General features: G+C 42.4%; 1 protein-coding gene across 2 annotated transcripts in view; it reads right to left on the reverse strand.

The window, feature by feature from the left end:
• LOC117767516 (netrin receptor UNC5C-like) overlaps window positions 1-16,963 on the reverse strand; it is a 197,732-nt gene that overhangs the window by 83,749 nt on the left and 97,020 nt on the right. For both annotated transcript variants that reach the window (XM_034595243.1, XM_034595242.1), the window contains exon 3: window positions 499-642. In XM_034595243.1, the coding sequence (XP_034451134.1) occupies window positions 499-642 (144 nt within the window). The remainder of the gene's footprint in view (window positions 1-498; window positions 643-16,963) is intronic.

Below are 16,963 nucleotides of genomic sequence, written 5' to 3' on the forward strand. Positions count from 1 at the left end.
CTCATTGTTGACTCTCCCTACACGTCATCAATTTATAGCTAATGCAAACTAAATATTTGCTACTGCTGTCGCATATAAAACAATGTGTTTTTGAAACTTTAAAGATCCAACTATAGCTACTTTTTTTTGTAGCTTTTATTTACCGGGCTTTGGGAAAAAGGAGTTTTTGTCCTAGGAATTGTAAAATAACACATTATTTTCTAATGACGTTGGAGCGTCTGAACACTGCAACTGTATGTTGGTGTCTTGTAAACCCATGAGTCAGGGACCGTTAGTATGCTTGACACATTTAATAAGATAAAATATGATAAAATAAATAAATTAGAAGTTCATCATCATTTTTCCTTTGTTCTAGATTCATGAGACTGTGTGTGTGTGTGGGTGTGTGTGTGTGTGAGTTAGACCCATACTCGTACACAGTATGCAGACTCGTGTGCAAACATGACATCATCTTTTAACCTTCACACCTTGTATGTATGTCTGCAGTGTTCTACTCACATGCGATGCGGACATGCGCCTTGCGACTCTTGGTGGTTCCAGCAGAGCTCCAGGCCACACACTGACACCAGTAATCTTCAGGACCGAACAGCTCTTCCACCTGCTGCCGCGTTATTTCTATACTGGCTTCTCTCACCACCAGACCTGCGGAAGTGAAGGAAAAAGCACTGTTGCATTATATCAGTCGAGAATTAAATTCAAACCAAATAAAGCTCTTGCAAACGGAAAGTGACCCACTGAAAACGTAAAAAAGCTGAAGTCTATTTAAAGGGGACATAGCATGCAAATTCCACTTTGTTAGTGCTTCTACAGGTTAATGTGGGTATCTGGCATGTCTACCAACCCAAAAACTCTGGGGAAAAAACACTCGCGCGTTTTGTTATAGTTCCTCTAAGTCAGAAACGTCATGCTTGAGCGACTCGATTGCGCTTCCTGGGTATTGTGTCGTAACAAGGAACTGGAAGTCTCCCTACATGGTCTTGGCCCACCCTGTCCCCTGTCCCCCCGTCCCCCCACACTCGTTACTTCCGGGTTTACACCGGAGGCAGCGCAGCGCCGTTCCCAAGCACGCAGCCGGGCTGTTCACACGGGACGAGCATTTCTCCGCTGGTCAGCCCGCGATTCACTCACATGTGGCATTTGTCTGGATCGTTGGGACTGGGAGGCTGCAGCAGCTGCTCGGGAGCGACCGCTCGCTCTCCCGTGCGTGAGCTGGAATTTGTGTCAGCGCCACACAGCCAACAGTGTGGAGGACTTCCGCAGTGTTCAGCGCTACTGTAACCCCCGAACCCCGACATTCAACGGGTACAACAACAAGCGGAGAAAGCAGAATCGCGGGCTGACCTTATATATACAGTCTATGGGGCTGACCAGCGCGGAGAAATGCTCGTCCCGTGTGAACAGCCAGGCGGCTGCGCGCTGGAGAACGGCGCTGCGCTGCCTTGCAGCGGTCTTCCACACTGCCAGCTGTGTGGAAGACTTCCGCAGTGTTCAGCTCTACTGTACGCCGGGGTACAGTAGTTACGCCGGGTTACAGTAGTTACGCCGGGGTACAGTAGTTACGCCGGGGTACAGTAGTTACGCCGGGGTACAGTAGTTACGCCGGGGTACACCGGACGCGGAAGCGCAGCTGCGAGGCAGCGCAGCGCCGTTCTCAAGCGCGCAGCCGCCTGGCTGTTCACACGGGACGAGCATTTCTCCGCTGGTCAGCCCCATAGACTGTATATATAAGGTCAGCCCGCGATTCTGCTTTCTCCGCTTGTTGTTGTACCCGTTGAATGTCGGGGTTCGGGGGTAAATGATGGTCTTCATAGCCCCCCCACCCCTCTCTTTCTCTCTCTGTCTGTCTGCTTGTGTGCTTGTAGTGGATGGGCAGAGGGGGACATTTAATTATGTGATTGGGAAAATTAAAACTCCAGGACAACAAGGGGAATACAAAGTATGGGATGCATATTTGATAATTTATATCATAAAATATGTAATTTATATCGTTTAAAATCATGGGGGGAGAGGGGGGAGGGGGGAGCTGGCTCATTAGCATTTAAAGGAACAGGCACTCAAAACAGGTCACTCTGTGGAGGGCTGTTTTATACAGGGTAAAAAGGGTGCTGTTTTATATGATCCTTGTGGTATTTTGACCAAAGTATGTTACAGAAATTTCATTAAGACCCCAAGGAACCATATCAACTTGTGGTAAAATGGGCATGCTATGTCCCCTTTAAGCTTCTGTACTTGTGATATGGCTGTTATGTTAGCTTAGGAAGCCGAAGTCAAAGCGGTGCACAGGATATATCTTTGCAAGTAAATAGAGGCAGGGGATAATCATACAATATCTGCTGCAGTGTACAGATCCAGGTCACTTTACTGAGTAGATTTACTGCAGATTTAATGTAAACTTTGTGAAATTGTTCCTCGCATTTCTACCTCTTATCTCACTGTTCCCTCTTTTCTCTGGTGTTTACAAAGAAGCTCCATGGAAAAGAATGAAAGTGGGGTTTAAATAGCTGCATCCCACTGATAGGCCTGCAAGGGAGCACAGATAGAGGAGGACTGCACAAGAATACAGGAAATGAGGAGCAAGGAATAAACTCAGGATGGAAATATGGGCGATGTTGCAGAGGCACAAGTGGAACATGGTAGAGACATTGAGAATGAGGTGGAAATGCACAACAGGAAAGAATAATGAAGACAAAGAAGAAGGAGGAAGGAGCAAGGACGGACTGATGAACAATAAAAAAGGTTCAGCTCGTAGACTTGAAAGAAAAAAATGGCAGTAGACGATTAGAAGTAATAGAGAGAAACGACAGAGGCACAGTGAGAGGACGGCAGAGTAAGAGGTGGGAGGGCAATAAAAAACGTGAAAGTGAAGCGAGAATGAAAAGAAGATAAAAATGAATTTTAGGTAAAAGTAGTGGGGTCTGGGGAGTAGACGGGGGAAATACTATGAGAAAAGATGTTGGCAGTTTATTTCAGCTTCCGCAGCAAAACCAAGACCCGAGAAACATTCTCCACGGGACTCCTCAAATCTGACTGGGGCCTATTACTTTAGAAGACTCTCAGTTAAGTTCTTGCCACTAAAGAAATTGAGAGACAGTTTTAGTCGGCGTGGAGGCAAAGGGGACAGAGGGAAGGGCCAAAAGTGAAATCCAGTGAGCGAGGATTGTGATGGACTAAAAGCCATTAATGGGCAGCCAGAGAAGTGAAGAGAGACCCGCGAGGGCAAAGAGCAAGAAAGGCTACAAAAGCTTCTATATAAGCTGGCTAGAAGATGGAGAGACATGGACTTGTGAGTTAGAGAAAAAAAATAAAGATTGATGAGAAAGGATATTAAAATGGAAGAGATGGAAAGTAAAGGGAGAACTTAGGTGATATTGCAATTCAAATAGCTCTGATGGCACAGAGGGCCAAAGAGGAAAAAAAGCTTGTGGAAGGTGCTGTTGGCACAACAAGTGATAAAAGACAGCGAGGGGCAGAGAGCTACAAGGGCAAAGAGCAAAAGCAGCATAAAAACTAGTGTGAATATCAGAACGCAAGCATACTAGCAATAAAGGGAAGCTGTTATAGTTTCTCAGTTTAAATGAAAGAGCAAAAGGGACACGGCAAGGAAGGTGGAGGCTAAGAAAATGGCAGATAAAGAGGCAATTATAACCCACAAGCAAACCAGGACTAAAGCTGAGACAACTGGTGGGCAGGCAGTTGCAGGGAACGGGAAAAAAAACACAGCATGGGAACAAAAGGGTAACAAAGCGAAAGGGAGGAGGTGGAGACCAGGGAGAACACTGCTGCTGAAGTAATGAGGAAAGTAAGCCAATTAAAGTCAGTGGTTCAAATGAGGCAGACAGCTAGTTATGGAATACAGACTGAAACATGGGATCTGGGAGCACAGGGAGAGGTGGGGAGCAAGTGACGAGTGAAGTCATAAAGAAAAATACAGATGTACATTCAGAGCTTTGCATCACTGCCTGTGCGGCTTCTTAAGCCAAAATAGAAGCAAAACACTAATGTTGAATCAGTGGGAAGGTTTGGGCAGAATGTATACAGCTACACTGTGAATCTTTTGGAATAAACAAAATCACAAGAGAAGGATTTTTGTAAGGTGCGACATTTATCAAAACTCAGAATCAAATATTACTTTTTCCTCATCCAGTACATAAAAGATGACAAATAAGTCCAATAGAAATCTCAAGGTAAGACAGAAAGGATGGAGCCAATTCCGGAGAACAGTCAGATCCACCGATTTTAGTCGGTGGCCTCACCTCGCCTGCTCTGCACCATTGCTCAGAGAATAATACTGGAGCCTGTGGGACAGTGGCTGCACAGAAGCTATTCTGAGTGAAAGGCTGAATTGCATTGGGTACGAGGCTCCTTCCTCCAGGCACAGGACTGAGGACGCCTGGTAAGTTTTAAAGCAACTTTGTAGTGCTCCTTAGTCAATGTAATCCAAGGTTGACACCTCGTCCTTGCTCTTAAAAATTCAGGCTATTTAATATTTCACCTTGTTTGGAATTGGATCCAGTGAAAGTGCAGCTGACCCAAAAACTCAGAGAAAGCACATTAAAGTCTCCACTCGTAAATTAAAAGATGTAGATTGGCTCATCTTCAGGATTATTATGTAAAAAAACATGATTTATCAACAGTGAGCTGATCTCTGGATGCTAATGATCTTAACCTAATAATAAACAACTACAAAAGCAGGTAATGAAATTTACAGTTCATCTGTATATGTATTTACACTAGAGATGTTCATAATTAACGTTGAATATGCAACTTCTGCCACTTGGGGTCTCTCAATCAGAACAAGAACAAGAGACCTGGTTTGACGGTGTCGTGAAGCAGCGTGGGATCATGTTCACAGATGAGGTAATGTATCACAGTTTTAGACAAAGCTAAGACGGACTGAAATGAAACCTCCTGCTACCTTGGGGATTTCTCTAGGTTTAAACATTATTGGAAACGTTTTTGATAATGTAAAAACACAATTATACAACAAAAGTCCTCTTTGCTTTAGACATATTAATGAATAATTGTTACATATTATATCTTTAACCAACAATATGAATTTTGACCAAGTGATGCTAACAGTTGAAAAGTATGTTTTTTCAGGTATTACTGTTACCAGCCCTCAACTCCACAGCGTGTGGACATGTTGCCATTTCTTGATAAATAAATAAAAACACACTATCTGCTGTGCTGAGGACTGAAGGCCTGGCCTGTTTATGAGGCCTGATTATTGTGATTTCCCACTGAACATGCACACAATTTACTGCAGAGTGACAAGACAGTGCAGGTGTTATACTGAGGTCTCTCCGCCGGCTGAGAGCTGCATCCCCGTCACAGACACACACACACACGGCTGAAGCAGGATGTTATACCGAGGTAATTAATGGAAAACACTGTGTAGACCTGTTGGTATATCTTGTATTGTGTGTTACTCTGCTCACAGCAGCTGCAGGTGTGTGATGATGTGTGAAACCTCATCTTCTATTGTTTATGTTAATATTTGCACATGTAAAAATAAACTCCTTATTATAAAAATAAAATTGTATCGGTATCAAACATTATATTTTTATTTTTGTAATGTAATGAAATGGAGAGGAGATTAATTTGTTTGGAGGTGAGTGAAGCCAGTAGAGCATTGTACAGTATTTAGAGAAACATGGAGGATTCCAACAAGCAGATGGCAACACATGGATCACATAAAAAACTAAACAAAGATAGGACATACACTGTGGGTAACTTCAATGTAAGGATTAAATGTGCTCGGTTTCCCTGTGAGGCTGAAGGTAAAAACTCAAAATAAAAAGACAAAGTGTTGCTAGAGCCAGATTTTGCCATTAAAGCAGTGTGGGGTCAGGATGAAATTAAAAAACAGTCTTATTGCTGATTTACCTGAATCCAGAGTATTATATTATAATAAGTCTTTAGCTGAAAGTGATACAATAATAATACTTTGTTCCAATTATCTAACCAGAAAAAAGCTAAGCAGAAAACAAATCTAGGTCGCAATGACATTTTGGGGAAAAATACTGTCTCACTACTGTTTGTGGTTATTGATGCAACATTCACTTTTCTTCCTTTCCAGAGATATGACATGTTTCTTGTGTTGACACCTGATGCTGGAAGGGGCGTCACGGATATGAACATATTGTTTCATCCTATAGTTTCATCTGTGTGTCAGCTAGGGACTAAAATTATTATAGAGAAATATGCCAATGCTTTGACACCACAAATCTGAAGCAGCTCACAAACTGCATCCAGCATAAAAGAGATTCCCTTGTTTTCCATCAGTTTGATGTCAATAGAGAAAACATGTCACAAAGTGGGAATAGACACAGATAAAAGACAGATGTCACTGGATCTGTGGAAAACAGTGAAGTGCCAGTAGTTCCCATTGTTTCCTGATGCAAATCTCCAAAAGCAAATGTTGCTGGGTCAGAAAGAGGCTGATTTACATGAGGTTTAAAAAGTCCCACATCACCCTGTTTCTTATTTTGTTTAGATACAGAGCTCGGAGAATTCACATAATTTTATTATGGGCAGACAAGCATGGAGTTTGGGTCTCTATAGCTTGACAGTGTTTCCCATCAACAAAACCACTACTGTCAGGGGGGGGGGAAGAGAAAAGGAGGAGATGAAAAAAGGAAAGACAAGTATCCAGACAAGTAGATACAGTCACAAACATTTCTATCAATCACAGAAATACCCTCAACCCTCAGATCCTGCTTTTATTCGCGGAGCGTCACCTCTCATAACAAAGTTTGCTTGGCAGCTGCGGAGTGAATGTGCAGCAGTGGGAGAACGTGTTCTGTCCAGACTTTAGGATTTGACAAATGGCAACTGGGAGAAAACATGCACAAAAGTATATAATTAGGACAAGTTGCAGAGTAGTGCAGAGTAGTGCAACTAATATACAACTTTATGTCTGTGTGTTGTCGTAGTGCACATACCCACTCATAACCTCACTGTGATGTGTGAAGCATAGGATGCAATAATTAACGCACGGTTCAGCATTCATTATTTGTATTAATATACAGGTACATTGTGACCGGACACCTCATGTCCTTTGCCATAAGCCGTGAACAGCTATCACAACCAAAAGGGTTGATAGAAATAGAAAGTGAAAGGCTGGATTGTTTTCAGTGTGAAAATCTGGGGAGCGAAGATGAAAATGGTTGCGATTATAATAAAACTACTTCCAATGGGAAGTAGCTATAGCCTGTGCAAAACGCTGATTAGCATATTCAGGTCACGATCGTGTCATATTTACATTCTCCCTGGTGCCAGTTTCAGTCCTTTATCTTCTTGCTTCACTCCTACACACTGTGCTCACATATGCAGTATCTACATACAGCCGAGGCTCTGTTCTCAGTGACGTGCTTTTTTTTAACTGTTGTCAGACAAGAGAGCAAGTATATGAGATAGTGATTGAATCCCGACCCGTTCAGATAACATGTTAACCAGCCGTCACCAAACCGTTTTCACACTGCGTCTGTGCACTGCTAAAATCCAGATGTTACAAGTACAATGTCGTTGAGGTCATTCACTGTACACGTCAGTTAGAGACAATGACTGTTCTGTGATTTAAGCTTGGTTTACTTTTAAAAGCTCATTCCTCTCCACCGTGCGGACAGTTGAAAGACAGTTCTATAGAGCTGTGCCTGCAGAGGAAATTCCCAACGTTCGAGCTCAAAGGGCGACACTGGTGACCGTCTTCCACTGAAAGTTTCAGAACAGTCGCTGGATGCTAGAACCCGACAGTGAGGGGGTCTGAGAAGTCAATGAATCCAGCATAGAAAGACACTAAGTTGGCAACGATGCCTGTAAACTCCCTGTTGATGGAATATCAATTTTGTTCTGAGACTTAAACACTTGGCCGGACGACCGGTGGTGTGACTTTGTCCGCCACACGTCATTCAGCTGACCATTGACTACAGTCAGTCGGTCACAGACATTTTTCTTTCAAAGGGATGGTCCCCCCTGTTGCAGTCGAGACAAAAAAGCTGAGGAGAATTTACATTCAGAGGGAAGCCAGTGAGTCAGGGCCAGACATGAAAACAGAGACTGGGGGTTTTGAAGCTAAATGGTTTGGAAAAGGAAAGAGATAAGGGAGCAAGGGGGAGAGAAAGCACTCTAAAGCTTTGTGGTGTTTAAATGTGATCAGTGACAGGTCAAACCGACAGGCCTTTAGGGGAAAGAAACAGAGGATACAGAAAAAAGTCAACAGTGAGTATTATTATTTCATCAGTGCCACAGAGGGAGGGAGTCTTACAAAAGACAAAGACACGAGGTCAAAATAAATACAGCCTGGGGTTGGAAAGGAAAAAACACGATCATACCTGCAACAAAGTTTCTTTGAACTGCTTCAGAGCCACTGAATAACGTTTTAAGTTTGATTTCTCTCCCGTGTGTAGATGAGCTATTTGGTTGGCACTGCTGTTTGGGGATCAGCTCAGTGGACGCTGACAGGTATTAAGACCTAATGTGGATTTGCTGCAAGCGAACACACACATTTCCCCACAGGTAATAATGCGGCTTCACCATAAACCTCCTATAGTGACTAATGCAACCTCGCCACCATCGCAACCTTTGAGATCTGCGAATGCGATGCATGCTGATGGCTCCATCAACTTAACGACCTATTAGATCTGCATTAACATGTATGGAGACATGGGGGATTCGGTTCTACGCCGCCATCGAAACACTAAACGAGAGGATATCTGTCGCTGCCATGTTCTATTAGGATCAGAGTGTTTAAGCTATAATCCAAATATATTAGTGTGTAGAAGCACAACATTGAGCGATTGTAGCAATGGCCTTAGTAAATGTGCAAAATCAAACAATCCTGCAGCTAAGCCCATTAAGTCATTGGATGTTTCATGACCTGAAAACTATCTGTTAAATAACAATTATATGAATATTATAAGAAAAGGGGGAAATGAAAAGGTGAGATGACAACAGAAGGGTGTGAGTAAGGGAGAGATCAGGGGCTGACTGAGTCCTACTGAGGGAAATCATCCAGGACATCGACAGAACAGTCACTGGTCTGTGACCAATTGAAAACTCACAACACACGCACGTACTGTGGGTGTTTGTGTGTATGTGTACACATGCATGTGTGTATGAGCGTGCGCTCTCTTAATGGCCTCCACACTGACATTGACTGATCTCCACAGTCCCCGCTGGTTTACGTTTAAAAGTGTGTCTCTGTGTGCGCGCGTCCACATGTGAATGTCATTGAGCGTGCACATGCGTGTCCTCCAGTAGCACTGAAGAGGCAGTGAACCAGGACATTCCAGGACACAAGAGGAAGCCCACAGGGAACGGCAAAACTAACTCAAACAGTTTCCCACAAACACAGACAAGGACGAGGCGAACTAACAAAACAAAGCAGGAGTTCATTTTCAGATAAACAAAATGTCCCCCACAGCGGAGCATTACTTTTAACACTTACAATATATGTAACACAGATGTATGTACAAATTGATATAGACACAAATGCACAGCTGTATCAGGAGTCACTGACACAGAAGCTTATTGACCTTTAAAAAATCTTGATGCTTGTCAATAACTGAAATCTCAACGTAAGAGTCAGAGAAGAAGAGAAGGAACCTATGAGGGGGACAACAAAAAGGTGGCAGAGCAAAAGGGAAAGGAGGGAGATGAGAACGGGAGTGAAGCTAGACAGAGGGAGGAGAGGAGAGAAACACTATAGGAGGGAGAGAAAGAGGGAGAGCTGTAGGACAAGACGAGAAGAAATCAATACGAGTGAGATGGCAGCAAAGGAGGGAAAGAGGTCACAAATCACCCGAGCCAATACGTTGTGTGCCAACATCCTGGTGTGTGTGTATGTGTGTGTGTGTAGATGTGGAGTCACAGGTCACTGCTGGCAGACTAATAACCATTCACACTTTGGCTAATGGAGACAAAGTAAGTAACCTAGTACACAATATGTCATTAGCACACTTCACAGCTAATGGAGATCTACTGGGGTCGCACGCACGTTGCTTAAGCAAACACTGGAAATGCCCTTCACAATAAAATATGCAATCTGCCGCCGCTCACCTGAAGTCGCATTAATTCAGATGGAGATATGGTTAATATGTTTCAGCAAATGTCCATGCTGCTGTATTGAATTTCCTGTCAAGGGGAAGGCGTGTTGTCTTATATATTTTTAGATCGTTACCTGCTTTGGCCGAGGTTCAGTTAAGGGCTGGACGCCGTGGACACTTAAAACTGTGACATGCAGTGGAGCTGCTTAGGGAATCGCGCCTGTTCTCCACAGCTGGTATCGAACCCCGAGTGACCCCTCGACCGCCCTGCTGCCCCCTCCGCACTACCGCACCCTGATCCTTGCCTGTGACCTTCACCTGGTTTTCCCAGCCTCCAGATGAGGCTCCATGTGAAGACATGTAGTCGTTCATGGAGCTGTCAGGATGCTCACATGAAGATTCACTTCCCATTCATTACATCGAAAACAAGACGTTCGTTACACTTCCTTGGGCGGTGTCACTTTTTATTAAGACTTTTAAACAGAGATTAAACAGGGGGGAAATTATATTTTGATCTTTAATGGGTGTTACTGCATTACTTCATTATCACCACAGTCTGTTGATGCTGGTTCGGGTCCCCCTCTGCAGCGCCGCATTAATTCTTCATATAATTTCATAACCAAGATCAGTATTTCCCCAATGTGAAGACATTTCAGAGCCTCTCCATTTTGCATGTCAGAGTTTCATATGATTGGACTTGAGGCGGGGACTCTGTATCTTGTTCTCCATATAAATAATTTGGCTCAAAATTAAAAGAACAAAAGGGCTTCGTCACACTTTTACTTTTCACTGCAGGAAAAGGTAGAAACATTTATGATCATGAAGTGTTTTTCAGCAATGATGAGGACCACTCCCACCATTCTAGTCCTGAAAGTCATACCTGGGTTTGACTATCAGCTGTTACTAGATGCCAATCCAATAAATCAAACAATTGTGATCATTATTTAATGTGTATGGCTTAAGTCTCGTGTTAAAAGAAGAACTTGTTGTAGCAAGTGTGGACGTCTGGTGGAGTGATATGTGAGGTAGTGAGGTGAGGGATTACATTTGCGGTCAGTGCTCACTTGTCCCATATTGACGTGGACTTTAAAGTGGATAGAGTTGCACAGAAGAGGCAGTTTACTGGATTTACCTCTGACCCAGTTTCAGCAACAATTACCTTCATAGTCGAGGACAAGCTTGGGTTACACTGGCCGCGGGTTTGTGGGCCGACGAGTTTTGTTGGGGGTTAACAAAATAACTGCCTATGCTGGACTGATCTGGATACAAGCTAAGATAGCCATATAAGTTAAATGTGTCTTAAATGTCAAAAAAAGAGTTGGACATCCAAACATTATGTATGAACTCTGTATCTCATAATAAAAAAAATATATCACATTAAAAATGTCTTGTATTTTAACCTTCTCTCCACATTACTCTTTTCATAAAATGTTCTTTACTTCATCCTTGCTCCCATTAAATAACTCAATTCGAGTTTGTTTTCTTTGCTTTTCCATCCTATGAGGTTTTTATGATTCTTTTTGACAAGACCAACCTTAGAAAATGTATTTCAGTGCAAGACATTGCATACAAAGCTGTTTGGCACAAACTTTCATGCTTGCCTCATTGATGCTCTAACTTTTCTTTGTACATCTTAGCTTTTGTTTTCTTTCATCTTGATCCCAGGGATCAAACGAACACTGTGTTTCAGCACTTAAGCTGACTTTCCCTCTACTGCAACAAAAAAAAGGATGAGAGACACAGGGAGGAGGAAGGAGCTGGAGTGAGCAAGGAACTGGAAGAAAACGGCACAGCAGGATTCATATCCTCTTTCCCCTCAGTGTGACCCCCCGATATGGGTTGGCCTATCCAGACCTCTGGAAGGTAGCCTCCATCAGCATCCCTCCATCATCCCCTACCTCTCTCCCCTGCCTCCGCAAGCTAAGGTTTTATCTGCCTCTGCTCACTTCGATTTCAGATGGTGGAAATTAGGGTAAAGCAAAAGACAGCATGGAGCAAAGAGACAGGAAGAGAAAAGAAAGGGAAAAAAGAGGGGGGAACGAGAGAGAAAGGATTGGACATAGAGGGAGGGAGTGAGTGAGAAGACAGAGATAATAAAAACAGCATGGGGGCCATAGCTGCTAGCTGTTTCTGTGAAACAGCAGGAAAGAAAGAGGAGAAAACAGCTTACAGAGTTTAGGTTTTCACACAGATAAACACAGAAACAGTGCGCACACACACACACACACACACACACACACACACACACACACACACACACACACACACACACACACTGCATTCACCCACCACAGCCCCTACAGTTGCTCTTTATGTGATTCACATGTTGCATAATACACATCTTGTATTCAATATTTTATAATCTCTGTGTTTTGTTCCAAGGTGACCCATACGCTTTTCACAGGAGCAGCGACAGAGTGTCACAGTGTGATAACGTTTCAGAAAACATCGTGGTTTCACGGTATCAAGCTGCCAAGTTTACAGGCCCTTCAAGGAACGAGAACAGAAGAGGGGTTTTATTCGAACATGTGAGAGGAGGAAGTATTCACATCCTTTATTTAACTTTAAGTACGAATAATCTGCTTAAAGTATTAAAGACAGAAAATGACCCCAGCGATTTGTAACTATTATATATCATTAGATTATTATTACGCATGTATTAATGTAATATTAGGATTTAACTGTTGTTGTTGGTGGAGGTAAAACTTTCTGCAGTATTTAGTATTCAACTGCAACTAAAGATTATTTTCTTTATAGATTAATCGGTTGATTATTGAAATTCAATGCTTGGTTTGTAAAATTTCAGAAAATACTAAGAAATTGTCCCAAGGACGATAATAAAAGATGATCAAAAAACGTTCTCGTGTACTTCAGGTGCATGAAAGAGTCGAGCCGCATCCTGTCTGAACCTTAAACTCACCCACGCTCACTGATGTCAGTTGGGGAAGTTTGTGTGTTTCTGTAAGGGGTCGTATCGAGGTCGGTGTGTGTTTGTCAGTCAGAAGTCAGTGAACAGACAGACAGACAACAGAGATGTAGCTGTGACGTTGGGATTCATTTTGATGTTTTAAGGTTGACATTTAAATGTTTACAAGTGCTCTCGTCAGGGATTAAAGTTATAAACGGGGACACCAGGCTTTTGAAGTTCTCCCTCTTTTTGGCAGCCACTTTCTGCAGACTGGATATCCGTCCTCCAGGACAACCCCCCCGTTTAGTTTTGGGATATCCAGACTGATTCCACACTGCTGCTCACTTAGTTTTTTTGGAGGGATGGAGATTATCAGTCTTCCTTCCTTCCTCAGGAGAGATGCAGTTGTATTTTTGGTCCAATACAGATAATAAGCAAAAAGTCACGATTGCCATTACTTTTAACATTATAATATACTGTGAAAACAGGACACTGCTGCAACCCAACATGCAAGTCTTATTATATTTTCATCCAAGTTTGAATTATTTTTTGTTCGTTTTTTTTTAACAGATGGAGAAAAACACACATCAAAACAGTTTCAGCCGTCTTTGTGCATTATGAATAAGTACAACAAGAAAGTAAAGAGAAAATGTGTTAACTGCAGTAATCTTGATATTGCATAATGTGCCGAGTTTACTGATTTATTCATTACACATTTATGCCCATATCTGCTTGGATTATGATGTGCTTGAAAGATGGAGTGTCCTGGAGCACTACAAAAGCAAGTCAATCAATTTTTTATTAAAGCGACATTATGATGGCTTTGTACAAGATAAATTAGGCATAAATTGAAGCATATCTCGAGCAGTTCAGAAATTAAAAAACAAATCCATGTAGTAACTGGGGCTGGGGGTTATTTCAACAGGCAGGAACACTCTGAGAGATAACTCTAAAGCGAAAGTTATGAATTTAGGTTTAGTAGAAAAAAGAGATATAATTGGTTAATGGGTGTCAGAAATCCACGGAAACTAACGTCAAAATAAATTGGACTGGATGTTTCAAACACACTGATTGTTATAAGGCTGACTGGGTGGTATTGATCCTTGAAAGACCGGTCGGTGTCCGACGCATGCAGCGAAAGAGCCTAAATCCACGCATCGTAATTGAACAGAATTTCCCCTCAATATCCCACTGTCTGGAATCCAGCTGTTCGCAAATGAACGGCTGATGGGAGAGTAATAAATGACTAGCAGCTGCACATTATGTCCGTAATGAAACACGGAGGTAGGAGGAAAGATTGGGAGAAAAAAGAATGAAGGGAGTGAGAAGTGAGAGGGGGGGGAAGACAATGGATGCTTTTTGTAGATACACATTCGTCAGCCTGTAACCTCAGAAACCTTAAATTGAGGACCGGGTTACGTTCACATTAATCAAGCCACTCTGTCATATAAATGCCTCTTGGAAACCCCAAAGAAGGCTGGGAAAGAAAGAAGTGTATAAATAGTTGGAGAGGAGACAGAGACAGAGAGAGACCGACACATGAATGAACAGACATGATTACATGACTAAGAGGAAGATGAGATGGTGATAATTATACTGGTGAATATAATGTGCACTTGTGATCTATTGTTTGTGCCTTTGAAGATAAATGACCAAGAGGACACTTTTCTTTTTTTACCTCCGGCATGAAAGTTATGTTTCTTCCTGCGTTTGTTTGCTAGCAGGATTTTGGAAAAACTACAGTACAGATAAGAACGGAACTTTACGGGTTTAGGAAAGAACCCAGAAAAGTTCGGATCCAGATCAGGGGCCTTATCCAGATTTTTTTTGTCGAGTTAAATATGTTTTTGAATATTTTCATTTCGATCTTGATAAAAGAAAGTCAGGCATGTTAAGAGGACTGATATTTATGAGCCATTTGGTGCAGATCCAGATACAAATCCAGATCTAGTGAATTTAAAAGTGGTTTCATTCGGGGACTGTTGGACCCTGGTGGAGGAGTGAACTCTACTGAGTGTCATTCTAGTTTCTTTGTGAAATGCAAAGCCTCCTCAGGGCAAACAGAAGTTCTTAGGAGTCAAAGGACTTGTGCCAAGATATGTGATGACTCAAAAGAAAAAAAAAAAAGACTTGGATGGAGATAAATGAAAACAAAGTCACAGGAAGCAATGATCTAAATGCTAAAGAGAACAGGGAGAGCAAGGATGAATCAGAAAAGGAAAAAGAAGGGATGAAACTGCTCAAAGGAAACATGTTTAAGTAATCAGAAATAAAGAGAAAGATCATCTGATATAAAACCCACCTTTCAACAGCTATGTTATAACATTGTTTTCTCCTCTGTTGAAACTTTTGTTTGCAGCTGTGTACATGTTTCAATATGTGTACCTGTTGTTTCCCTTTTCTCAGATTTACTACTTTCAGTTTTTGTTTGCATCCGTACTCCTCTGCCTCGTCTGTTTATGTGTGACAGCTGAATCAGGGGAAACATCACTGCTCTGCCAGTTCTGTATCCGTCTGGGGTTTAACACTGCAGCCGACCCACTAAGCAACCGGGACACCAAACAAACACACTCATGCACGCACTTACACACACACACACACACACACACACACACACACACACACACACACACACACACACACACTCTCTGGCTCCGGGGTCTGCTTTGTATTACAAGGGGAAATCTTCAGTGGGCAAGTCAACGTGTCAACTTGAGTTGAGACGGAAATCAAAAGTTCTGCTTCCTCAATATTGTGTTCAATACAAACACCGTCAGGCATCAAAGGCTGAGCAGATTAAACTTGTACTGAGTGTTTTGTTCACCTGCCTCGGTTCTCCCCGCCAGTACACTGATTTGTGCTGCTGAACCCTGCTGTGTATTGCACTCGGCAGGTACCATATATCAGGAGTTTTCAAACTGTTTTCAGCCTGTGTTTTAATCGCTGGCTTTGTGGGGGACCCCCGGCTCATTAACAAGCAGGTGGAGACCCATAAGCCGAGCTCGTGTCCACCTTAAGTCTAAGAAAAACCAGGCTGTGTACATCTTTGTCATCCTGCCAAAGCAGCAGCATGATTCATCATTACCTCTCCAGCAGAGTAATACCATGTGCTGTCAAGTGACAAGTGTGGAACTTTGGCCGCGCTCCAGTACATCACTGTGGATCCTATTAAACTGTCCTGTGAACGTTTCAGCACAGCGCTGCCAGCGGGACAGCTGTGTACACACACGTCTGACATGTGACCTAGCTCTCTGCACAAATAACACAACATCTGAATAATGGATTTAACCTGTGTGCTCACGGTGCACCAGACAATCAGCGGAGAGCAAAATTATATCGTCAGTCATATAAAAATTATGACAGAAAAGAGGTCAGAAAAGGACCTGATTTAAATGAATAACTCTGCACTTCACACGTGTTAATGTATATTTTAGATTGTCTGCTCACCGGGAAATATTTATGATTAACAGGCTGGGAAAAAACATTGGCTGTTTAAATTTAACATCCATATTAAATTAAATACACTCACAGTATGTGTGTAGCTTCACCTGCTCCATCTTTTTAATGATACCTTTTTTGTCATCTTCACCAAAGAAGCTATGTTTTTACCATTGTCCGTTTGTTCAGGTTTTCTTTTGTGTTTTTTTTTTTGCTTGTTAACAAGATTACACAAAAGCATCAGGGCCGATGGCTGCAGCACTTGGTGGCAGGATGCCGATTGGCCAAGGGAAGAACCCATTACATTTTGGTGCAGATTCATTTTCCCAGTTTCTTTACAATTCAACACTTTCCTTGATTTCACAGAGAACAATTTTGGGATCTAGATGAAAAACCAGGCATATTTAGGGGACTGATATTTGTGAGTGTGTGCAATTTGGTGCAGATCCAAATAAAAATCCAGATCTATTGAATTTAAAAGTGGTTTCATGAGGGGACTGTTGGGCCTTGGCTGATCTATGGAGTCTTCTAAGTGCAATTTGAGTTCTTTGTATCCTTCTTGGATGTTCCA

The sequence above is a fragment of the Hippoglossus hippoglossus genome, chromosome 9, assembly GCF_009819705.1.
Source record: "Hippoglossus hippoglossus isolate fHipHip1 chromosome 9, fHipHip1.pri, whole genome shotgun sequence".
NCBI lineage: Eukaryota > Metazoa > Chordata > Actinopteri > Pleuronectiformes > Pleuronectidae > Hippoglossus > Hippoglossus hippoglossus.